General features: G+C 43.2%; 1 protein-coding gene across 8 annotated transcripts in view; it reads right to left on the bottom strand.

Moving 5' to 3' along the window:
• LOC105476407 (lysine methyltransferase 2A) overlaps positions 1 to 26,463 on the bottom strand; it is a 94,239-nt gene extending 67,776 nt beyond the window's left edge. For 2 of the 8 annotated variants that reach the window (XM_071075637.1, XM_071075639.1), the window contains exons 1-2: positions 26,015 to 26,462; positions 23,828 to 23,926 (exon numbers count right to left, since the gene is read on the bottom strand). In XM_071075637.1, the coding sequence (XP_070931738.1) occupies positions 23,828 to 23,926; positions 26,015 to 26,446 (531 nt within the window). In that variant the 5' untranslated portion in view covers positions 26,447 to 26,462. Of the gene's footprint in view, positions 1 to 23,827; positions 23,927 to 26,014 lie in introns of all 8 variants that reach the window. The other 6 variants (XM_071075642.1, XM_071075643.1, XM_071075640.1 and 3 more) reach the window with 4 other exon arrangements.
• Between the last annotated feature and the right edge of the window lie 257 nt (positions 26,464 to 26,720).

The following is a 26,720-nucleotide window of genomic DNA, read 5'->3' as shown; positions in this document are numbered from 1 at the left end:
CCTCCCGGGTTTACACCATTCTCCTGCCTCAGCCTCCCGAGTAGCTGGGACTACAGGCGCCTGCCACCTCGCCCGGCTAAGTTTTTGTATTTTTAGTAGAGACGGGGTTTCACTGTGTTACCCAGGATGGTCTCGATCTCCTGACCTCGTGATCCGCCCGTCTCGGCCTCCCAAAGTGCTGGGATTACAGGCTTGAGCCACCGCGCCCGGCCTCAGAAATTTATTTTAGTGACAAAATTTTAATTCTTTAGTGGCCATTTTTGTGAATGACGAAGCAATAGGAATATTTCTCTCATAAGAGAACCTAAGTGAACCCCAAATAAGTATTACACATAATGTTTGTGTATAAAATATAAGGTATATTTAAAAAATACATGAAATTCTGTGTTTCAAGAAATTATGTACTACTAAGACAACTTTTCAAACAAAGCAATATTTAATTCATTTGTTCATTCAAAAAACATTTATACACTTGCCCTAGGGCTATATGTTCCAGATACAACACTGAGTAAGACATGATTCCTGCTCCCAAGAAGTATCTAAGGCAGACAGGCAGTGTGCAATTTCAGTCTTCCTTTTAAAATTCAGTCGCATTAAAATGTCACTAAAGAACAGCTGGGTATGGTGGTGTGCGCCTGTAGTCCCAACTATTTGGGAGGCTGAAACAGAAGGATCACTGGAGACCAGGAGTTCAAGGCTGTGGTGCCCTATTGTTGCACCTGTGAATCCACTGCATTCCAGCCTGAGCAACATAGCCAGATCCTGCCTCTAAAAAAACAATGTTACTGAAGGATAAAATAGTATGTAATTCATACTCTGGAATAAAAAAATTTTGCTTAAATCTTGAAGGCTGGGTGTGGTGTCTCATGACTATAAACCCAGAATTTTGTGAGGCCAAGGCAGGTGGATTGCTTGAGCTCAGGGAGTTCGAGACCAGGCTGGGCAACATGGTGAGACCCCCCATCTCCACTAAAAATACAAAAAAATAGCTGGGTGTGGTGGTGCACGCCTGTGGTCCAGCTACTAGGGAGGCTGAGGTAGGAGGATCCTTGAGCCTCGGGGCGGAGGTTGAAGTGGGCTGAGATCGTGCCACTGCACTCCAGCCTGGGTGACAGAGCAGGTCCCTATCTCAAAAAAAAAAAAAAAAAAAAAATTGGCTCATTCGTCCTCCTATATTAGTATATGGTTCATGGAGAAATATTCAAATTTCAAAATTCTTTCAAAGGATGGCAATGTATATCTCCATTCCTCAGTATCATAACTAGGCACTCCAGAGCTAGAAATTAGAGTTTAGGCAATCAAGACCTAAATTATTTGTAGTAATTAGATGTGACACAGTTTCTAGTAATACCACCGATCTGATAAAATTTCAACTGATAAACTGCAATGTTTTCTTCCCTACCCCCAACTAAAATGCATAGCTTTTAGTTCCTCCCTTAAATTCTTCCCAATTGGGCCAGGTGCGGTGGCTCACGCCTGTAATCCCAGCACTTTAGGAGGCCAAGGCAGGCAGATCACTTAAGGTCAAGAGTTTGAGACCGTCCTGGCATGACCAGAGACATGGTGAAACCCTGTCTCTACTAAAAATACAAAAATTAGCCGGGCGCGGTGGCTCAAGCCTGTAATCCCAGCACTTTGGGAGGCGGAGACGGACGGATCACGAGGTCAGGAGTTCGAGACCATCCTGGCTAACACGGTGAAACCCCGTCTCTACTAAAAAAATACAAAAAGCTAGCCGGGCGAGGTGGCGGGCGCCTGTAGTCCCAGCTACTCAGGAGGCTGAGGCAGGAGAATGGCGTAAACCCGGGAGGCGGAGCTTGCAGTGAGCTGAGATCCGGCCACCGCACTCCAACCCGGGCAACAGGCGAGACTCTGTCTCAAAAAAAACCAAAAAAAACAAAAAAAACAAAAATTAGCCGGGCATGGTAGTGCCTGCCTGTAATCCCAGCTACTCAGGAGGCTGAGGTAGAATGCTTGAACCCAGGGCGGGGGGTTGTGGGGGGTCGGGTAGAGGTTGCAGTAAGCCAATAACTCACGCCACTGTACTCCGGCCTGGGCAACGGAGCGACTCCATCTCAAAAAAAAAAAAAAAATTATTTTCAATATACTATAGTCAGAGCAAAAATCACCCGCCTAGAGTTCTTTACCTACCAGGCTAAGATGGAGGCTCCAGAGCTATTCTGAGAATTCTTCTATTAAATAAGCTCCAATACTCCTGGCCTCAGATGAATATAGCCTAGGATACTTTGCTCATATCCTCACCTTCCTTTTCTAGCAAGAGACTCCTAGGTACTTCACAGCACTTAATTAAGTGGTAGGCATCTCAAACATGCCCTTTAGCAGCTGTATCTTAGCATTCTTCTGTCTCCAAAATTTTTAGTCTTACGAAAAATCAGGGCCTAGCATGGTGGCTCACACCTGTAATCGCAGTACTTTGGGAGGCTGAGGTGGATGGATCACTTGAGGCCAGAGTTCAGGATCAGCCTGGCCAACATGGTGAAACCCTGTCTCTACTGAAATAAAAAATTTGGTGGGCGTAGTGGTGCATGCCTTTAATCCCAGCTTCTTGGGTGGCTGATGCACAAGAATCACTTGAACCCAGGGGGCAGAGGCTGCAGTGAGCTGAGATCGTGCACTGCACTCCAGCCTGGGTAACAGAGCAAGACTGTCTCAAAGAAAAAAAAAGAAAAAAAGTTTGAAAAATCAAATTCCTTCAATTACAAAATTAATTTCAATGAACCAATTGAAAATAACATAAATACCATAGACAGTATCAAAATCACTCCTGATGCACTTGTTTTTTGAAATACTTTGTTTTGAAGGCTTCTAGTTTTTGGTATCATTATATATCATTCAATCAAATGAGGAGCCCACAGGAGAACTAAGAAAATTACAACTAAACAACTAAAGTTGAAGAAATATCCAGGAGGCAAATTGTGCATCTTGGCAGCGACAAGTTTAAAAAGAGTATCACTTCCCCTTTGGAAATTTATTCCAGGTAGCTATAACTTCAGCTTGCACATTTCCCCTTGTGGCTACTGCTACAAGCTTTAAAATACCAAAGTCTTAATGTCGCACTTTAAAGACATGCTCACATAATTACTAGCATTAGCAGAAGGAATTTTTAAAAATGTGTTCACACATTTGTCTTCTTTAGAGTGTGTACTCTGAGGATAGAAACAGTTTCCCTATTCATTTTGTATTGCTAGTATCTAGCACAAATTTGGCACCCAATAAATGTTTGTAAAATGAAAATAAAAGAAATTCAATAAACTCATTTTAAAAACATTAAATACCTACTGTGGTAATAGTACTATAGTAGAAATTACTGAAGGACTTCAAAGAATTACATAATATGATTCTTACTTTTAAGAATGCATAGGGAAAGGACGAAGTGGCTCACACCTGAAATCATAACAATGGGAGGTGGAGGAGGGAGGATGGCTTGAGCCCGGGAGTTCTAGACCAGCCTAGTTCTAGACCAACATAGTGAAACCCTCTCTCTACAAAAAATTGAAAAAATTAACTGAGTGTGGTGGTGGATGCCTGTAGTCCCAGCTACTTGGGAGGTTGAGGTGGGAGAATTACTTAAGTCCAGAAGATACAGGTTACAGTGAACTGTGATCGAGACACTGCACTCCAGGCTAGGTGACAGAGTGAGACTCTATCTCAAAAATAAAACGAAATAAAATAAATTTTAAAGTATCTAAAAAAATGCATAAGGAGAATGCCCTCAGGTTGGGAGGACAGACTGTACCAATTCATTCATTCACTCACTCATTCATTAAAATATATATCGGCCATTACTAGGCTACGGTATGAAAACAGAGATAAAGGACAGCTTCTATCTTTAAGGACCTGCTAGTCTTAAAAACAGATGAGTAAATTAATGAAATATAGTATGTTGCCTGCTATGCTAGAGGAAGACACTGTTAGAGGAGCACAGCAGAAAGACAATTAACCCAGTCAGGGAGAAAGGATCGGGAAAGCCATTGCAGAGAGGATGAAAACTTAATCTTTCGAAGGATGATAAAGCTGGTAGGGGGTGGGGGAGGAGTGTACTGCAAGCAGAGAGAATAACACATACAAAGGCACAGAGGCACAAAAGAATGTGGTATGGAGTGAAATTAAAAACAGTTCCATATGACTGAGGCCTTAGCTGATATGGGAAAGGGGCAGAAGATATTGAGGGGAAAAAAAGGCGGCGAGGCGTGGTGCTCACGCCTGTAATCCCACCACTTTGGGAGGCCAAGGTGGGCGGATCATGAGGTTAGGAGTTTGAGACCAGCCTGGCCAACATGGTGAAACCCTGTCTCTACTAAAAAAATACAAAAAAAAAAAATTAGTTGGGCATGGTGGTGGGCACCTATAGTCCCAGCCACTCAGGAGGCTGAGGCAGAGAATCGCTTGAACCCAGGAGGCAGAGGCTGCAGTGAGCCAAGGTCGTGCCACTGCACTCCAGCCTGCGTGACACAGAGACTGTCTCAAAAAAAATAAATAAATAAAATAAAAATAAAAGGCAGGAGGTGTATCATGAAAAGTCTTATATGCCTTCATGAGTTTGAAGTTTATCTTTGAGGAAGTGTAGACCTCATCCTGAAGGCTACAGCCTATTAGTAACTCAGGTAGGAGAGAAGCATGATTAAATTTGGATTTTTGCTGCCAAAAATGGCAGCAGTGGAGAAGTAGAGGCAGGAAGAACAGTTATAAAATGACGGTAGTGGCCACAGGGATTGAGGGGAAAAGGACAGATCCTATAGACAATAGGAAGCAAAATGGACAAGACTGATATAAAGGTTTAAGGGAGTGCAAAGAATCAATAAAACACTTGTGGATGTCTGGCTTAGGTTGATTAGGTTTATGGTGGTATTTACCAAGACTGGGAACACAGAAAGGAGACAGGTTTAAAGGAGTGGGAAGAGAGATCATTTTAGACATCTGAATTTGAAATGTTTATCCACGTTGTCTAAAGGGTATAATGATCTGAAGAAAACACATCTGACTCAATGAATATATGAATGCTGAAACTGTGTATGAATTCAATCACCCAGGGAAAGAATATAGTACTGAGAGAAAAGGAGGGTAGATGGCAGAGCTCTGAGGAATACCTATATACTTAGAAACATACAGGCATGCCGGGCATGGCGGCTCTCATCTGTAATCCCAGCACTCTGGGAGGCCAAGGCGGGCGGATCGTGAGGTCAGGAGATTGAGACCAGCCTGGCCAACATAGTGAAACCCCGTCTCTACTAAAAACACAAAAAATTAGCTGGGCATGGTGGCGGGTGCTTGTAATTCCAGCTACTTGGGAGGCTGAGGCAAGAGAATCGCTTAAGCCCAGGAGGCAGAGGTTGCAGTGAACCGAGGTCACGCCATTGCACTCCAGCCCAGGGGACAGTGCAAGACTCTGTCTCAAAAAAAAAGGTTCTTTTTTTTTTTATTTTTAGTAGAGACGAGGTCTCACTGTGTTGCGCAGGCTGGTCTGAAACTCCTGAGCTCAAGCAATCCTCCCAAAGTGCTAGGATTACAGGCATTAGCCACCATGCATGGCCCTAAAAGTTTTAAAGAATGCAGCTCTAAAGGAAATAGATCATGAAGGTAATGAGCAATGGCTGATTAACAGTAATAGGGAGAGGCCAGGTGCAGTGGCTCATATCTATAATCCTAGCACTTTGGGAGCCTGAGGCAGTGGGATATTCCAGGAGTTTGAGATCAGCCTGGCAACACAGGGAGATGACATGTCTACAAAATAATTAAAAATGTATTAAAAATGTAGCCAGGGCTGGGCACACTGGCTCATGCCTATAATCCCAGCACTTTGGGAAGCTGAGGCAGGCAGCTTGCTTAAGCCAGCAGTTCAAGACCAGCCTGGGCAACAATGTAAAACCCCATCTCTACAAAAAATACAAAAATTAGCTGGGTGTGGTGGCTTGTGCCTATAGTCTCAGCTACTCGGAAGGCTGAGATGGGAGGATCACCAGAGCCCAGGAGGTCAAGGTTGCAGTGAGCCATGACTACGCCACTAAACTCCAGCCTGGATAACAGAGCGAGACCCTGTCTCAAAAAAAAAAGAAAAAATAATAATAATAATAAGGGATGGGGAGGTGGGAAGAAAATCAGATGCAAGGATTGGAGGATTGGTAAAAACTGATTAGGCTGAAAAGGGGTAGCCACGTAGGGCCAAGATAGAAGACAAATGAAATATCAGAACCTTGTTAATTCTAATATGGTAGGGTCAAAGCGAATGCAATGAACACAAACTGCTACCATTGGTTCTCAAATGTAGAGAAGGCATTAACTGTAAAGTTTATTCTGGAAATGGTATATATAATGAACTAGAGTAAGAAAGACTTAAAAAAGGGGGACCAGATAGCAGGCTACAGGCATAATTCAAATATGACTGTCATTCAATCATTCAATAAGTATTTACTGAGTATTGCCAGGTACTGTCTGACTCTCAAGATACATGTAAAGAACAAAATTCCTGCCCCATGAAGCTACAATCTAATGGAGAGACAGAAAATAAACATATAACAAATAAATAAAAGATACTAGGGGCTGGGCATGGTGGCTCTCGCCTGTAATCCTAGCTACCAGGTAGGCTGAGGCAGGAGGTTCACGTGAGCCCAAGAGTTTGAGGCTGCAGTGAACTGACTGAGCCACTGCACTCCAACCTGGGTGACGGGGTGAAACCCCATCTCTAAGAAGAAAAAAGACATTAGGACAATAAGAATTGACAGGAGTAGGGGGTGGGGAGGGGTTAGCTGTGGGGTTATGTTCACTAGGGTGGTCAGGAAAGGCTTCTCTAAGGTAATAGTTTACCAAAGACTGGAAATCCATGAGCCACAGGCCAAATTTGGCCCACCACCTGTTGTTTGTTCTGCAAATTAAAATTTTAAAAAACTTTTAGCCATTTTTTTAAAGTCAAAAGAGTATTTTGTGTATATGAAAACTATATGAAATTCAAATTTCAGTGTTCATAAATAAAATTGTATTGGAACATGGCCAGGTTCAATTGTTGATGGACAGACGGTCCTGACTTACAATGGTTTGACTTACAATTTTTGACTTTACAATGAGCTTATTAAGTGTATTAAATGTATCTCTGGCTTATGACAATTTTGATTTATGGGTTTTTCAGGATGTAGCCCCATCGTTAAGTTGGGGAGCATCTGTATTGCCTATGGTTGCTTTTGCACTACAACAACAAGAGTCGAGTAGTTTCAACAGAGGCCATCTGGCCCTTTGCAGAAAAAAACTTGCCAAACCTGGTTAGACCTAAATGAGAAAAAGTCAGACATATAAAGACCTTGGTGGAGTAGTGTTCTAGCCTGAGAGCAAGTGCAAAGGCCCCAAGACAGCAACAGGCACAGCATGCCTGACAGACAGAAAAAGGCTAGTGTGGCTGCACAGCAGAATGGATGAGAATGAGAAGAGACAGTGCTCGAGAAGTAGGCTTGACCAGAGGCCAGATTACGTGTGGCTTTGTTGGCCATAGTAAGGAATCTGGATTTACCCTAGCAGTGTGGGGAGACACAGAGGGGTTTAAAGTGAAGGAACAGGATTTGATACCGGAGTTTACTATTGCTATGTGAGGAACAAACTTTAGTGAGGCAATAACACAAGCAAGTCCAACCAAGAGACTATAATGGGAGACTCTCAGGTTTTGGTAGTGAAGTTGTTGAGAGGTAGCTGAATTTAGGGCTGATTTTGGATGTAATGCAGACAGAATTCGCTGATAGGATAGATGTGGGATGTGAATAAAACAGAGAAACTGACGATAACTCTTACATCTTAGGCCTGAGCAACTGGATTTTTGGTGGAATAATTAAGAAACGAAGAGACTGGGAATGGAAAAGGTTTGAGGGAGAAAGTCAAGACTTTTTAGATATGGTAAGTATGAGATACCTATTAGGCATCCAAGTGCTTCAATGTATACGTGTTTCCTTGCCTATGAAATGGGAATAGTAGTGATACTTCAGACAACGGTCATGAAAGTTAGGTGAGATAATTCATGTGAAGTGCTCAGAATATAGCCTGGCCCACAATAAACACACAGTAAATATTAGCCAAATGGAAATATCAAACAGGCAGCAAGCTATACAAGCCTGGAACTCTGAGAAGTCATTAGTGTTAGAGAAAAAGGTTTCTTAGTTCTCAGCGTATAGATGAGGCCTGGATGAGATGACCTAGGAAGAGTGTGTAGACAGAGAAGGCGGTGAAAAGTAGACTCCTGGGAACCTCAGACATTCAGGAGAGTTAAGCAGAGGAGGGAAGCCATACAGAATGCTGAAAACTAACAGCCAATGAGTTAAGAAGAAAAACAGGTGAGTACAATGTTAAAAAAAAAAATCCAAAAAGGGAGTGGTCAGCTGGTTCAAATGCTGCCAAAGGGTTTAACAAGATGAAGACTGAGAATTATCTATTCAGTCTGGTAAAATAGAGCTCCTTGAGGACCTTGATAAGAGCTACTTCAGAGGCATCATGGGGATAAAAGCCCAACTGGAGTAGTTGGGGAGAGAATGAAAGGTGAGAAAGTAGAAACAGCAATTATATACAGCACATTCAAGGAGTTTTGTTGTGAAAAGGGAGAAAAGAATCAGGTAGTAGCTAGAGGTGGACGTGGGGTCAAGCGTTTTTTTAAAGAAGGATTATATTAAAGCAGATAGTTTTATATGGTGATGGGACCAATCTAGTTGTGAGAGAGAAATTGCCTACACAGCAGGAGAGATGAGATAACTGCAGGTATAACCCTGACTAGATGAGAGAGGATGGAATGTAAAGCTCAAATGGAGAGGTTGGCCTTAGATAGAAGGGGGCACTTCAGCCAGGCACAGTGGCTCACACCTGTAATCCCAGCACTTTGGGAGGCCGAGGTGGGCAGATTACGAGGTCAGGAGTTCGAGACCAGCCTAGCCAATATGGGGAAACCCCATCTCTACTAAAAATACAAAAATTAGCAGGGCGTGGTGGCGGGCGCCTGTAATCCCAGCTATTCAGGAGGCTGAGGCAGAAGAATCACTTGAACCCAGGAGGCGGAGGTTGCAGGGAGCCGAGATGGGGCCACTGGACTCCAGCCTGGGCGACACAGTGAGACTCCATCTCAAAAAAAGAAAAAAAAAGAAGGGGGCATTTCTTTGATTGTAGAAGGCAGCAGAGTATGTAGTCACATCTAAATTCCATTTTAACAAGAGGGAAAAAAGTTGTTTTGTTTTTTGAGACAGCATCTTATTCTGTCGCCCAGGCTGGAGTGCAGTGGTATGATCATACCTCACTGCAGCCTCCAATTCCTGGGCTTAAGTGATCCTTCCATCTCAGCCTCCAGAGGAGTTGGGATTGCAGTGCTCACCACAGTGCCTGGTTATTCTTATTCTCTTATAGAGAAGGGGTCTCACTATGTTGTTCAGACTGTCTTTAACTCCTGAGCTCATGCAGTCCTTCCTCTTCGGCCTCCCAAAGTGTTGGCATTACAGGCATGAGCCACCATGCCTGGCTGAAAAAGCTATTACATACTTTGAGAAAATTTAGGCCGGGCGTGGTGGCTCAAGCCTGTAATCCCTGCACTTTGGGAGGCCGAGACGGGAGGATCACGAGGTCAGGAGATCGAGACCATCCTGGCTAACATGGTGAAACCCCATCTCTACTAAAAAATACAAAAAACTAGCCGGGCGCGGTGGTGGGCGCCTGTAGTCCTGGCTACTCGGGAGGCTGAGGCAGGAGAATCGCTTGAACCCGGGAGGCGGAGCTTGCAGTGAGCTGAGATCTGGCCACTGCACTCCGGCCTGGGCGACAGAGCGAGACTCCGTCTCAAAAAAAAAAAAAAAAAAAAAAGAAAGAAAGAGAAAATTTAAAATCTCCTGATTCAGAGCCAGACATAGTTGTGTGCACCTGTAGTCTCAGCTACTTGGGAGGCTGAAGGAGTAGAATCACTTAAGCCCAGGAGTTCAAGGCTTTAATACATGATGATTATGCCTGGGAACAGCTACTGCCCTCCAGCGCAGGTAACATAGTGAGACTTCATCTCTTAAAAAAACAAAAAGCAAACAAACAAAAAAACCCCTCCTGATTCATGTATTACATTCTTGGTATAAGACAACTGACTCAAGAATCACTAAATCCATAAATGAATAGCTGAATTGCTTCCAATGACAATTCTGTTAACATTAGTTCTGAGAGCTTCAACCTTCATATTATCAATTTCCAAAGTATCTTGCAAAGTATTAAAAATGTGAATACTTATATTCCTGCTATATTTTAAGCCGAGCTCATTAAAAGAATGAGAGGATAGGCATGGTGGGTCACACCGATAATCCCAGCACTTTGAGAGGTCGAGGCAGGACGACTACTTGAGCCTGGGAGTTTGAGACCAGCTACACAAGATGGTGAGACCCCCATTTCTACAAAAAAAAAAAAAAAAAATTCACTTTGGGAGGCCAAGGTGGGTGGATCACCTGAGGTCAGGAGTTTGAGAACAAGCCTGGCTAACATGGTGAGACCCTATCTCTACTAAAAACATAAAAAATTAGCCAGGTGGCCGGGCGCGGTGGCTCAAGCCTGTAATCCCAGTACCTTGGGAGGCCGAGGTGGGTGGATCACGAAGTCAGGAGATCGAGACCATCCTGGCTAACATGGTGAAACCCCGTCTCTACTAAAAATACAAAAAACTAGCCAGGCGTGGTGGCGGGCGCCTGTAGTCCCAGCTACTCGGAGGCTGAGGCAGGAGAATGGCGTAAACCCGGGAGGCGGAGCTTGCAGTGAGCCGAGATCGCGCCACTGCACTCCAGCCTGGGTGACACAGCGAGACTCCGTCTCAAAAAAAAAAAAAAAAAAAAAAAAAAAATTAGCCAGGTGTGGTGGCACACGCCTGTAGTCCCGGCTACTCAGGCGGCTTAGGCACGAGAATCACTTGAGCCCAGGAGGTGGAGGTTGCAGTGAGCCGAAATTGAGCCACTGCACTCCAGCCTGGGTGACAGGGCAAGACTTTGTCTCAAAAAAGAAAAGAAAAGAAAAGAAAAGAAAATTAAAAATTAGTCAGGCATGGTGTTGTGAGCCTATGGTCCGAGCTACTCAGGAGGCTGAGGAAGGAGGATCCCTTGAGCCCAGGAGTTTGAGGCTGCAGTGAGCTGTGTCTGTGCCACTGCATTCCAGCCTAAGTGGAAGAGCAAAAACATGTCTCTTAAAAAAAAAAAAAAAGAATTAGATAGCAAGTACCATGAGGGAAGGGACATCTCCAGTGGTAGAGCCCCAAGAGCTGGTCATCTGCCTAGAATACAAAAGATGTTCTTTGAAAGATGAATTAGATTTTTCAATTTTCATTTCTTACTTGTAATGCAATATTTATGATGGCCATTTTTAGGAAGATGAGCCTCTTTGCAGGTACTTTTTCATTATTTGCAATAGAAAAAAAATGCAGTGACACCTGTAAATAATTTCCAAAAGCGGAATATAAAAATAATGCTGCTCAATCAGTAAGAAAAGTATAATATACCCAAGCATAGTCAAATACACAGACATCAAGGGGCAAATTTCTTAAGCCAAAATGGTTAATGAAATTCCACCAGTCAAGAAATGTATGCTGCTATTGAACTGACATCATATTCTCTTGTGAACAGATTGTCAGGGGTAGGAACAAGGGCAGATTCTCTCTGGTTATTGGTGCATCAAGAGAACAATGATTATTTGAATGCGTAATAGATAGGAAGATATTTAAACTGTTTAAATATGATCTCTGCCTGTATTGAGAAATGTTAACACAAAAAGGTCACTTAGGATTAAAGAGCGCCAAGACAATAATTCTCTGTTCTTCAATAACAACAGAAGGTAAAAATTTCACCGACACAAGAATGAAGTCCAGTTTTCAAATATTTAATTCAATTCTACCTAGCAACTGTCACCTACAAAACACAAATGCTATTCCCTTTGTAACTAGAGAAATAGGTACTACCCGTCATCCCCACTCCATGTCAACAAGAACAAGCAGCAAAGATGCTGAAAACAGTAAAGCAAATGAAACAGGTGAACTCCACCCATCCTGCTTCAGAAAAAGAGGTAGTTATAAAGTAGCTTATTTGTCTTAAAAAAAAAAAAAAAAAAAACAGCAAAATGAATGCGCTACTTCAGATAGTAAACTATTCTGATTCCTGGCAATGGCCCAAATTATTCTGCAGAATCTTTATTAAAAAAACTCAAGAAAGGTGTATTCCCAGACTCCTCAGGTTCCAAGTCTGAACTGATGTATCTACTTGCTAAAGCAGAAAAAATAAGCTCACTTAACTGATTCACTGTAGAAAATTAAGTTAAGCATCACAATCACAGGGTTTATTTTTCTCTAATAGGAAAGTACCATAAATGACCAGATTGATTTGAATAGGCTAGAAAAATTAAACAAACACCAACTTTATTTTCAGATATGGTTCTTTTTATTATAAGAAATTTTGGTCCCCCATATGACAAGTTTAAGTGGTTAACTTCATTTTGAGCTACATTCTCATTCAACTACAAACTTCTACTATAAAACTCAGTTTTTTTCTTCCGTTTGTTGTTCTTATCCTGGTGCAAAAGTCATGTTACAGCTTTCCTTCTGGGAAGATGGGCTGTTGAATGACCAACAGTAACGAGAGTAACACTGAGGAATCCACAACTTCCTTCCTTCTAAAGGTAAACAGGGTAATCTCTCCGTAAAGTCAGTTTGCTGAAGAAGCAGTGTAAAATTAGATGACAAAAGTGAACATTCTTCTTGGCAAAATAACACCGAAGCCTCCGAGTCGGCCAATACAATTTTTTTCTTGTTTTTTTTTTTTTTTTTTTTTTTGGAGATGGAGTCTCACTCTGTTGCCCAGGCTGGAGTGCAGTGTCATGATCATGGCTCACTGCAGCCTCAACCCGTTGGGCTCAAGCAATCCTCCCATCACAGCTTCCCGAGTAGCTGGGACTATAAGGCACAGGCCACCATGCGTGGCGGTTTTTTTTTTAATTTTTTAAATTTTAAATTTTTATTTTGTAGAGATCAGGTCTCACCAAGTTGCCCAGGCTAGTCTTGAACTCTTGGCCTTAAGCAATCCTCCCACCTCAGCCTCCCACAGTGCTGGTATTACACTTGTGAGCCACTGTGCACAGCCCACCAACACAATTTTGACTTATTATTTTTTAGGAATATTCAAATATATGAGTTGGGAAATTTTGTGTTCTTAATATTTTGTAAAACCAGTTGGTCTCTTCTGGCTACCACATCATATTTGGAAGTTTGCCATCACATTCTGAGAAGCCCACATTAGGTGGCATCAACCTATTAAAAAAAAGAAAGTCCCTGGTATTTTTTATTACTCCAACACTTGAATCTCTCAAGTAGAACAAAGAATCATAAGAGAAATCGTCTTTGCTTTTATAATCCCATTTTCTGAATTTATACAAGCAGTTTTTTGAATTTTATATCTCGTTTACTGAATGTACAACAAGCAATTAAAACTTATAGGGAAAGTATGAATTTGTTCTACTTCCAATTCCCAGAGTTTCTCAAATGACATCCAACTTTATAATTAAGGAGTCAAACTGCCCTTCACTTTGCCAACAATTGCAGAATTCCTGCAACAATCCAGCTTCACCTATGAACTACAGGCATTTTATGAGACTGGTTAAAAGTAGAGACTATTTATTATATGCAACTTAAAAAATACTTAAGATATACAACTAATCTTAAATCTAGTATCAGTTCACTTGAAAGAAGGAATTCATACACAATTCCAGTAGGAAATTCAAAAGTCCTAAAGCTTCAATAACCCAATGAAGGTTTTGGAGTTAAGAGTTAGTAGGAAAACTGGCTGGTGGTAATATCAGCTCTGCCCAGACTTTTGGTAATCTACATGAATAATCCCAATTCAGGTTTTCATTCTGACTGTACAGGAAATGCTTTCTGCAACCCAACATATCTAAAAAGGTTTCATTCTGAGTGATGCAAGCCCTCTACATAGCCTCAAAAGCCAAGGGTCAGAGGCTTTTATAATACTAACATGAAGCAAACTTACATTAGTTTGGAAATGACTTATAAGCATTTGTTATAATGTATCCACAAGCAGTGACAGCCTTAACAAGAGCTATTCTGAACCGTACCTCTTTAAATGACAACTGAAAATGGACATAAAAGCTACAAATACTTATTTGTTTCCTATATTGATACCACACCTACTGTTTTCCTTGGTTTCTCTTGATGTTTAAGATTTCTCTCTTAGCTCCACTTACAAAATTTTTATTCTCCCATAAAGCCACTACAAAAACCATTACTTCATAAAGAAATTTCTCTGGAAGCTTCCTACTGAAAAGTAATTATTGCTTCGAGGAACTGAATAAGAATTTATTTACTGATTCACAGAAGGAAAAGGCAGCTTGAGAGGTCATTTTATACATATATAGGCAGGACTGTACTTTTAAAATATACTTCCAGAGAAGATAATAAAATTATTTTGGCAACCTTTTTACCATGACTATAATGACAACCATCATTACCAATAAGTTCTTTACACAACTACCCCTTATTTCAGTTTAAACCTATTTTCTCTTATTCTGCTGTCAGTGGAGCTGGGAAACCGCTGGTTACCATTCCTAATAATGGATCCATTCATGTTTTTTGAAGAGTTATTAAGTTGCCTCTTAACCTTTCATTCTCTCAACCTTTCCTCATAGGACTGACTTCCAATCATATAATCATCTTTTGAGTCTCCTCAGAACCGTCTCCAAGGTCTCCTCATCCCTTTTAAGTTGAGGAACCTAGAAATGGAAACAACACTCAAGTAAGGGGATGATCAGTGCTAAGTATTATCTACATAAAAGATAATGCCATTCCATCAGGATACCTTAACATTGCTTTCAAAACCCAATCAGTACCTTTACAAAAATGTCCCATCATGGCTACTATGCTTTCCTTTGCCATACTTAAATTAGTATTTCTTAATGATTAGTCCAAATATTCTGTTCGTAGTCATAAGTTCTCCTAGTTTATGTAATGTGTCCTAGCAAAGTATTCCTAAAAGCTGTATGTAGATCAGATTTTCAATTCAACAAACACTATATAAAAAGTCACCACTATAAAAAACATAAAACAGGCCGGGCGCGGTGGCTCAAGCCTGTAATCCCAGCACTTTGGGAGGCCGAGACGGGCGGATCACGAGGTCAGGAGATCGAGACCATCCTGGCTAACACGGTGAAACCCCGTCTCTACTAAAAAATACAAAAAACTAGCCGGGCGAGGTGGCGGGCGCCTGTAGTCCCAGCTACTCCGGAGGCTGAGGCAGGAGAATGGCGTGAACCCGGGAGGCGGAGCTTGCAGTGAGCTGAGATGCGGCCACTGCACTCCAGCCTGGGCGGCAGAGCGAGACTCCGTCTCAAAAAAAAAAAAAAAAACATAAAACATAAATGATGACTTAAAAATGGCCCATGTCGGCCGGGCGCGGTGGCTCAAGCCTGTAATCCCAGCACTTTGGGAGGCCGAGGCGGGTGGATCACGAGGTCAGGAGATGGAGACTATCCTGGCTAACATGGTGAAACCCCGTCTCTACTAAAAATACAAAAAACTAGCCGGGCGTGGTGGCGGGCGCCTGTAGTCTCAGCTACTTGGGAGGCTGAGGCGGGAGAATGGCGTGAACCCGGGAGGCGGAGCTTGCAGTGAGCCGAGATCACGCCACTGCACTCCAGCCTGGGAGACACAGCGAGACTCCGTCTCAAACAAACAAACAAAAAAAAATGGCCCATGTCTTAAGGGAGTCACTATCTAATGGGACAAAGACACATTTCAAAAGTATCACAACATAAGGTATACTGGGTTAAATTCTTTAAGGGTAATGTACAAAACACAAAAAGAAAACAGGAAAGAAGTTGAGTTTCAACTAGCAGTACAATCTGTGAAAACATGGAAGAGTTAGGATCTGGGGATCTGAGTTGAACCATGGGAGATGAATAATAAGCCCAAGACAGGTCAAAATGGGAAAGACTTTAAGGCAAAGGAGAGGCTTTAGCAAAGGTACAAAGGCAGATAAACAGACTGTGGAGAATACCTAATAGTTCAGTAGTCCAATGTGGTTGAAGCGGTAACAACGTACATTCAGGAGACACGGTTCAAAATTTAGAAATACAAGCTAGCAAGATCATACAGGGCTGAGAATCTTAAATTTTATATTCAGTGAGAAGCCAAAGGATTTTAGGAATAAAGTGACATAATCAGATCTGTATTTAAGAAAACCATTATATTGTGTAGCACTGTGCCGGGTGAAAAGATAGGTGGGAAGACCAATGAGAAGATTACCACAATAAACTATCCAAAAGTAATGGAAATTTAAACTAGAACAGCAGGAACAGAACAGCAAGGACAGATGAAAGAAACACTACAATAATATAATGGACAAGACTCAGAAATTGATTGGATGGGAGTGGGAAGAGAAAGGATTTAAAGATAGCACAGTGTAGAGAGCAAGAATCAACTTTCAAGCAGATGTAGGTTCAGATTTAAATTCTAGCTCTGCCACTTACTAGCCATATAACTTAAAGAAAATTACTTGTCTGTGCCTCAGTTTCTGAGGTGTATTGATGGTTTCTGATGGTGTATTGAGTACATTAGGAAATCTTCGACAGAGTCTCACTCTGTCCTCCAGGCTGGAATGCAGTGGTGTGATCTTGGCTCACTGCAACCTCTGCCTCCTGGGTTCAAGTGATTCTCGTGCCTCAGCCTCCAAGTAGCTGGGATTGCAGGTGCGCACACCACCATACCTAGCTAATTTTTGTATTTTAAGTAGAGACAGGGTTTCACCATGTTGGCCAGGCTGGTCTCAAACTCCTGACCTCAAGTGATCTGCCTGCCTCGGCCTTCCAAAGTGTTGGGATTACAGGACTGAGCCACCCCACCCAGCCTGCAAATCTTTTTTTAAAGACAGTATGGCAAAACTGTACTTTTCTTTTTTTCTTTTTTTTTTTGGGAGACAGAATCTTGCTCTGTTGCCCAGGCTGGAGTGCAGTGGCACAATCTTGGCTTACTGCAACCTCCACCTCCCAGGTTCAAGCGATTCTCCTGCCTCAGCCTCCCAAGTAGCTGGGAGTAGAGGTGCCGGCCACAACGCCCAGCTAATTTTTGTATTTTTAGTAGAGACAGGGTTTCACCATGTTAGCCAGGCTGGTCTTCAACTCCTGACCTCAGGCAATCTTCCCACCTTGGCCTCCCAAACTGCTGGGATTACAGGCATGAGCCACTGCGCCCGGCCCAAAACTGTACTTTTCCTCCTTAAACACACTACTCTTAACTAGTTACTCTTAAACTCTAATCTGCTTTTGACCATTCGGCTCAAGTCCCAACCCTCAGAAATTGCAACCTACAATTCAGCATTTCTTCTATAATTAAATGGTTACTTGCATTGATCTCCGTAGACCAGCACTCATTCTCCTCAAGCTGACACTTAAGAACAAATGTCACCAAGTATAGACTAATGGATCTGAACCTGGAGCCTAAGTACCCTGAAGAGCCTCAGAGCTGTTGTAAGGAACCACCAAGTGTTCTCCTCATAAAAAGATCAGGAACACTAGTTATAGAGACAACAGGTAGCAACCCCATTATAGCTGCCTTGGCCTGATAATGAGCAACTCATGGAGGCACTGTGTTCCTTGGTATCTTAGCTGCCTATTTATACCATCTTGTTCTCTTTCTTCTTTTTTGCCTTATCTCTTAATATGTTTTAGTTGGACACTAATGTTGTTACCAAGATAGGTGGCTGGCCTTCAATTTGGTTCTACCTAGCTCATAGAAGAACTTGACACTCAAACTAATATCAAGAACATTCTAAGATTATAGCACTCAAACAGGTGTATGTATGCATATATATACAGGTATAACTCAATGTAATAAAAACCAGTTATTTTGATGAAAAAAAAAGATTATAACCCTGCTTTCCTTTCAATCTCTTGGTTCTAATAATTAGGGCTTCCTATGTGCCAGGCAAAGTGCTAAGTGCTTACATTACATGCATGATCTCGCTTAAGCCTCACAATAAGGCTATGAAGCATGAGTACCCCTGACTTACAAATGAAGAAACGGAGGCATGGAGAGGTCCAAAAACTTTTCTGGTTGGGTGCAGTGCCTCCCATTTGTAATCCCAACACTTCGGGAGGCTGAGGTGCAGGGACCACTTGAGGCCAGGAGTTCAAGACCAACCTGGGCAACATGGTGAGACCCCCATCTCTACAACAAATAAAACAATTAGCTGAGTGTGGTGGCGCATGCCTGTAGTCCCAGCTACTTAGGAGGCTGAGACAAGAGGATTGCTTGAGCCCTGGAGGTTGAGGCTGAAATGAAATGTTTGTGCCACTACACTACAGCCTAGGCAACAGAGCATACCCTGTCACAAACAAACTGAACAAAACACAAAAAAAACTTTTTTCAAGATGGCTGAGCTTAGATTTGAACTCAGGCAGTTTAAATCCAGAGCCCATGGTCTTAACAACTCTTAATTACTGTGCTATACTATCTCACACCAGTACAGATTAGATTATGAGATTCTCCCTTTCTTCTGTAAAGGCATTTAAATATGCACAAATAAAAAATCCTAGCCAAAGAGATTACAAAAGGATATCCTCATTAGCTAAGCTTAAAGAGATGTTATCCACAAGGTTTTACTGCTTATAATTAAAGGTAATAATCTAGGGACAATGTTTGTGTTTGATCTAAAAAGTGGTCAATCCTCATGGATGGGCAGAGGTTGAATATGGGCAGGTGTAAATATTTCTCCAGGTGTAGGATATTTATTAGAGATAACAATTAACTTCTCCCTAGTTTTTAGAACTGAGATAGTATAAAGGAGAGCCTAAAGAAAAAACTTTTCTCTAGAAACACTTCTCACAAGTAATATCACTCTCCTAATTCAAGACAGAAAGCTACCATTACATTGATGCTGTAAAATGAGAATGAAACAATGATGCTTCAACAAAGCATAGATAATACAAGTGGATCTCTCTAAAACAGTATGAATGTTAGAAAGATTCATAGCTTTTGTTGCTGAAAGACATCAAAACATCTATACCCAAACATTCCAACAAAACACAAAACCAGAAATGCAAGAAAGTGGACAAAATACTATATATGGAAAAACTCCATCTCCTGAAATAGATGCCACTGGACAGATGCTACCCAATGGTACCTCACAGGGTACTGCTGTAGCAATAATTAAAGGTAAGATATCTGGGGAAATCCCTTCAGTCTATTTGTCAAATAGAAAAACAACTACTCATTTCAAGGGAAGGGGAATTTTCATACACTGCACAGAAAACTGCCAACTAACTCATATCTTTGTTGTTTCCTTAAAACTAAAACTCATTAGGGCAATACATTCAATTCAACATCTGAAAGTTAAACCAAGCTTGGCCTCTTAGAAGTTTTAGACTAATCCTTCAAGGGGATTTATATCATCCACAACAATTACAAATCACATAACAAAATTCTTCTTTCAAATGTCTTAAGTCTTTAGAAGCAAATGTCTGGCAGCAGCTACAGTCTCATGGTTGGCTTCCCCTGGTGTGTAACCTGACAAGGTAAAAAACTCATTGAAATATTTAACAGTGGTGGTATGGATTTCTTTGGATAGGTCAAGAAAAGCAGTTCATCATTTTGAAAACATAAAGAACCATTTTATGGGAAATCATTCCCTCAGTCCAAGTGTCTCTGTATTTCCTCGGGGCTTTCTCAGAGACTTTATTGAGGGGGAAAATGAAAAGGCTAACAAAAGGACCCCTTTTTTCTCCCTATTCCCAGCATAATCTACCTCAGCCACAGGGCCAGTAGCATCCACACTGTCATAAATGCCAGCAATTAGAGAATTAGGCCATAAAACCACCCACTCAGGTATAAGAGTGCAGGCCTCCAGCTTTATTTAATGCATGCCATAAAAGATCCTGTACTTCCTTCTTCCAGGCCTTCTTCAACAACCAATGAAATGACAATAACAACAAAAACAGCCCTTTGTCTGCATAACCTCATACTGATGTGATCAATGAAGCCATCTGGGTCCAGGTAAAGGATTTAAGATTCCTTTTTCTTAATAAAAGGTAGCATTTTCTCTAGCATGCCACATGTAGATCTAGTAAAGAACATACTGTATTTTGAATACGAAGGTCCTGGAAACTAAAGTCAAACTACTTTTTCCAGAAAAGCTATTTTATCTTATTCTGAAAATACTCTAGAAGCCTAGACAATTCCTGAACTTCTCAAGAAATACTGGAGCCTACAAGGGTATTCTTAATTAACTCAACAATTTCCAGAACCTCCTAAAGTCTTTCTAATCAAAAGTTAATTCAGATCTCAAAGCTAACTTTAATTCAGTCTGTGTCTCAAAGCTGATACAATCTAGGAGCAATCAATAATTTCATCTGATTGTCTTGTCTTCAACAACCTCGGAGTCCACAAAAATCACAAGTCTGAGATTTACTCCATGACAATATTTTACTCATCAAGCTTCATAAACCAGTCTAGATAAGATCCAAGGAAATACTTTGTAACAGTGAACTCTGTGGCATCCTCTTTCCTACTAGTGCCTACAGGGTTAAGAATCTGATTAAAATGTAGGTATGTCATGCCAGACTCATTAGTAATTTAACCTTTCTTAATCCCTGAAAATAACATATGCAAACAAAGGAAGGTCCCATCCCAGCAATCCTTGAATAAATTCCTCCCAAAGTAGTGATAGTCACAAAGCTTCCCCCTTCTCAAAGGTCTATGCCATTGGGCTCTCCACCTTGGCAGAGGAAGAATGGAAAGAGACAAGATATTCACAAAAGGCCCGATTGAAGGCCTTCAGTTAAGTGCTAGAAGGAAGCTGAAGTTCTGTGCCAACACTAGTGGAATGTGGGCAGGCACAAAGAGATCTTAATTAGGAGACCTACAATTAAAACACAGCGAGTTTCCAAAAGAGAGAGGCACTGCAGTCTGTTATGCCTCTGAGCAAGCAAAGCACTGTTGCCACCCCCTCTAGCCACAGGGTAAGGGAGGCAATTGGTATAGAGTCTGCACAGCTGCCCTATGGAAGGACAGCTCCAAGGTGAACAAAGAAATGAGAAGTCAAGATGGGAATAGTTTCTCTCAACTTCCAATAAGATGATAGATCACTGTTGTGTGAATGATGATTTCCTCCAGGAGTATGTGCCTTAAGATAATTAAATGGAAGTGAAAGATGGGGACATGTCATCTGGTTTTCAGTCACAGAGGAAGAAAAGTTCTAAAGACTGAATTTCTAATGCTCAGTATAAACCATTTCAGAACATATTAATAACTACTTCCTATGAAGTAGGTACTATCACTTCAGTTTATAAATACATTGATGTATTGGATTTTTCTTTTCATTCAAAATTCACACACCTAAAGGAATATACCACCTAGACTGAAAATAACTTCTCTTTTGGATAGTCTGGCATTCACAACAATGAAAACACATTTAGTCAAACAAAAGGGCCTCTAAACACCAGATAATGCCTGGGATTCTGTAGGTTCTCAGAACTATGTGTAAAAACTTTATCCTCATTTTTCTTATAAATGAAACTGGTCAACTTCACCAAAGTCCTTATGTTTTTTTCACACAATGAAAAATTTCCAAGTTGAAAATTTCTCCTTCTAATAATAATGCCAGTTACACGGGCAAAGGTATGATCTGATATTAAAAATTACCAAACAGAATCCCAGCTACTCAGGAGGCTGAGGCAGGAGGATCAGGAGTTCAGGACACACCTGGGCAACATAGTGAGACCCTGACTAAAAAAAAACCAAAAATTACCAAATTGTCTCACTTGACTCTGACTCTTGAAATGAACTCAGAATAAGAAATTCTGATCTGACCCAAAATTTAATACAATAGAAAGGAATCATAATACTGACACAGAACAGATTCATGAGCTATTTAGTCCAAACTTTTCATTTTACAGATCAGAAATTTAAGGTTCAAAGTGAATTTGCCCAGGGTCTCGTAACTGTTCAGTAACGGAGATGAGAGCCCACATCCACTAACTTCTACTCAGAGGCTTAGTGCACTCCACTGTACTTGTGTTCCCTCCTTCATTTACCTTCTGCCAATCTTAGGATTAGCTGTGAAGGCAATGAAGGAGCAGCTCCCACTCTTGGTACATACGTGATCAATAAACATAAAAAAAAAAAAATCACAAACACTCTCCTACTACCTTTCAGCTGCAGGAATACTATCTTTTCAGGTCCAATCCAAAAGCCTGTCTCAGTCCACATGAACTAAACTGCAATTTCAAGTGAAAACAAACACACACCAATGCTGTAACTCAGTTTCAATTTCTATCTAATTAAAGTTTGTTATGTTATGAACAGGATGGAAATTTTGCTTTTAATATTTTGTGAAGTAGTAGGGAAGGTAACCGGATTATGACATTAATAAACAAAGACTAGTTACTGATAAATATACTGTTTCAGGAGTTTATTATTACAACAGCCTAACTTCCAGTCAACAGAAAGGGTGCTGCTGTACTATGTTTATTTAGATGGCAAAGTACAGTAATATGAACATTACCTGAGACAATCCTTAGAAAAATGGGATACTGACACTACAGAGGGAAGGGGAAAGACAAAAAATGGACCTCTGATTTCTTACAGTGCTCAATAAAACAAAACCTCAATTCTGCTTCCTAATTGTCATACAAAGGAAGTCAGGAATCAGCAGCAGTGAAGGACAAGTCTCCTATGGCTAAGGGAGTTCAAACAACAAAGTCATCTGGAAGTTCTGTTACCTAGTTTTAGAAGTATTAACATAGGTGTTGTTAGAGGCAAGTTATAGTCATTATTCACTGAAGGCGAACCAGTTTAAAGAGGTTAGAATCATTTTGGATCATATAACCATTTCTTCATGAATTCAGATAAGACTTGATATAGAGCCATGAGTGAGTTCTGAGAAGCAATCTTTATAATTCCATGTCAGCCCAGGGTGAACCTAAACTTCCTTTTTGGAACTTTATCATTGATGAGTAAGGCTATGTTAAAAATATATATATATATATATGCGCTTGGCTTCTACAATGAAAACTTCAGGTCAGAGGTTTACCACTACTCAACGCATAGCATCAACTCACACTGGATTGCCTCAAACACCACATAAAAAGCTTACCCATGGAACAGAGCTCATTCAAGTCCAAGTCAGAAAAAATACTCAAGTTTAATGTAAGGAGTCAACTACTCTTCTCATAACGAAGCAGCAACTACTGTTCAGGAAAAAGTTTTAAAGACAAAAACCCCTTATAAGTATGATCTTATTTGAAATAACTGCAATTCCTTGACAGGCTTTACACTATATACTAGTGTTAAGCAAAATAAAACACTAGTTTACAATTATCTCATAATGCCAGTAGGTAAGAAAACGTTTAGCCCCTGATTAAAACTTTAAAAGTGATTTGTCAAAGACCAACAGATAAAATATTCTGGTGCCCAGACATTAGGTCCCTGAATCCAGGTGGCTCTCTTTCTAACCAGTCTCTTGAAAAACTATGATTGGAAGCTGTCAGCATAAAACTTTGCTTTTGAATATGTGATAACATTTGGAATGTGAATGTTTGGTCCTTCAATACAAAATAAATAAGCATACTGAACAAGAAGAAAATGCTTCTCAGGATCCCCTTAAAATGGACTAACTTCTCCTAATAGAGACTTTATTAAACTCAAATACACACGGCGCTAAAATGCTACATATAACCAGGCAAGTCTCAATTTTGAAAATAAGCAGGTAAATGAAATGTCAGTTTTGATTTTTTTTTTTTTTTTTTTTTTGCTGCTGTATCTTTTAAAAAAGCAAAATCAACTCACATTTAAGCACCAACTCCATGCAAGTAACCTGAACGGTTCAGTCTTTTTGTCATGTATGTGGCCTTTGGTTCTCCAACTACATGGGATCTGTGTTGTTAGCTTAAAAAATACAGAATTGGCCTTTCAAAAAAAAATAATAATCTACAGCAACCAATAAATAGTCTCAAACAACCCTGCTGACTGCAGCTGCCTTCTGAAGGCTGGGAAAAGGAGGTGGAGATAGCGCAGAGAGAGGCAGGGAAAGGGGACGCTGCAGCTAGCTACATAGCAAGGAACACGCCCCCATCATGTCCTCCTTGCTCTGTCAGAAGGCGGGTTGTTGTCAGTCTCCTGATCAGGCTGCCTTAGAAACGATTAAAAAAAAGGAGGCAGGAAGACTAACAACCAAAAAACGCCAGCTCCTCGAAAGGAGGGGCCGGGGTCCTTGGGATCTCCTCCCTCCCCTTCTTCCCAGGATCTTTCCGTAAATCTAAAGGGGTGCGGGGCACAATAGGGGACAAGGGGTTTGCCCAGGATATTTTGTGTGCACCAACGGCAGAGCACGCAGGAAACGGCTGGTTGTTATCTTTCCCTTTCTGTTTCAATCAAGAGCACTCCAGAGCAGCAACCCCCTACCCCCCTTCGCTTCAGCCCCTAGCAGCTGCTCTTCCTCCTCCTAGCATCCCCCATGCCATTCTCCTCCCTCTACAATTCAAACTCCCCCCTCCTGCATCCAATGGAAAACAAATGCGCAACGCCACTGGCTGAACCTGAACTCAACTTCCCTTCCCTGGGCAACTTTCCTTTTTGCTGAAGGGGGCTGAAAAGTGTTTATAGAAGCAACTCCGTTATTGCCCCAGTACTAATGGGGAAGGGGCAACGCTCTGACCCTTCATCTACCTTGGGTCTCCTTATAAGAATCAGAGAGAACCCCAAGTCATTTCTAAGGAATAACTTTGCTTCACAGTCCTCCTCTTTCTCCCATCCCAAAGCAACCACCGCCACCACACTAAAGTATAACTGTCCCTTATCTACTCTCCTCACCCCAACCTGGCTTCCCCCACCCCTTCCAAGCCCCAGGATTGGCCTAGGAAAAGGTGGATCAATAATGAAATGACGAGAAGAGAAGGGCGGGAGGGAGCTCGGGTTGGAGACTGCGTGCTCTCAGGCGCAGTGGGTGGGGTAGGAGAGCAGCTGCTTCCCCTGGGAGGATGCTGCCCCAGTCCCCCCACAAACACCTCCCCTCACAGGGGCCCCCTTCCCCAGAGCTGGAGGGAAAGCCTGCCTCCTCTCCAGGGGGAGTGGTGGAAAGCTGCTCTTCTCTAAGCCTAGGGGACAGTGGACTATTTTCCCCTCCAAGATGCCACTAATCCTTCATTCTAAAGGAGGGAAAGGGTGGAGTGAAGGTAGAGTAATTCCCGGCTACCAATAGGCTAGAAACTGTAGCCCTGTAAGACGAGGTGGGGGGGCGGGGGGAAGAGACTGCTATATGAGGAATCACCGTTATCTTCAGAGGGAAAGGAGGTGAGACCAGGAAAGGTGCAGAGGAGAGATTTTCCCCGGTGGGGTAGGGAGGAATGGGGGAGGATCTGTCTGCTTGGGGTGGGGGTAGAGGGTGGAGGTGAAGGAAGGGGGAGTGGCTGGCAGTATAGGGACCTGGCCCGGGGACGGGGCGAGGGTTCATCGGGTTTTCGAAAGCAAGGTGCTGGAAGGGACATCGATCCCCAAGGGCTAGGAGAACGTGGTCCTGGATGAGGCCATCACCCGAGAGATGCCCGAGAGGAAAACTGCCCTAGGAGTAACACATCTGCCCAGAGAGGGAGGCGGGGATGTGGCGGGATCAGGTCTCTAGGAGGGAGGGAGGGAGGAATCTTGCTCGGATGAGGTAATCTGTGAAAGGGAGGAGGGGTTCAGTCCCGGAATGGGAAACCCCGGCGAGGGGGTCTGTGCCAAGGGATTTGGGGAAGGGTCAGGGGGAGGAGGGCGGGGGGCAAACGCCCTCAGCCAGATGGGCCCAAACCCCGGGGTGGGGGCGCCTGGGGGTCTGCAGCCCTGCATGGGGGTCCCAAGATGGGAGAGCCATTCGCCCCGGGTGAGGGACCCTGAGATGGTCCCAGAATTGGGATGCTCCTCAATCCCGGATGGGGGAGGGGAGGGGGCTCCGCAGAGGGTCGAGACCCCGGACCTGGGGGTTCCTCGCCCCCTTACCTCTCCGCTGCCGCCTCCCCCGCCGCTCTCCCCAAACACGGCCCGGAACCGGCGCAGGTTGGTGCCGATGGCGGCCGAGACCTGCAGCGCCGCGTCGAAGCCCGGGCCCACCCGGAGCAGGGCCGGCCCTGAAGAAGCTGAGGACGATGACGAAGACGAAGACGAGGCGGACGACGAGGAGGCTGCTGAGGCGGCGGCCGCTCCCCCTGGAACCCCAGCCCCGCTGCTTCCCGCCGCCGCCGCCGCGGCCGCCACAGCCGGGGGGGAGGGGGGCGCCCCGGGGCCGCCACCGCCGACCGGGGGCCCGGGGGGAAGCAGCAGGGCCGGGACGCGTTGCCGCGGGGCGCCCCCTAGGCCCCGGCGCCCCCCGCCGCCGCCGCCCCCGGTGGTCCCGGGTCGGGCGGGGAAGCGCCACCGACAGCTGTGCGCCATGTTCGCCCCGTGAAGTGAAGCAGCGAGAGGGAGAGGCGACAACACAGGGGGGCGGGGAGGCGGAGGGGGGGGGCACGGGGCCCCGGAACCTGCCTAACCCGCTCGGCGCTGCCTGGCCGCCTGCACTCTACAGGCCGCTATGCAGAGCGCCGGGCCGCGCCCGCCAGCCCCGCAATCTGTATAGCGGCCACGGGCCTCTGCCTCTGACGCCTGGGCGCTGCAACTCCATCCCGAGGCCCGGGCCGCCCCCTCCTGCCCGCCCGCCCGCCCCGCA

The sequence above is a fragment of the Macaca nemestrina genome, chromosome 12 (assembly GCF_043159975.1).
Source record: "Macaca nemestrina isolate mMacNem1 chromosome 12, mMacNem.hap1, whole genome shotgun sequence".
In the NCBI taxonomy this organism is placed as follows: Eukaryota; Metazoa; Chordata; class Mammalia; order Primates; family Cercopithecidae; genus Macaca; species Macaca nemestrina.
This window is presented reverse-complemented; position numbering and strand designations above follow the sequence as displayed.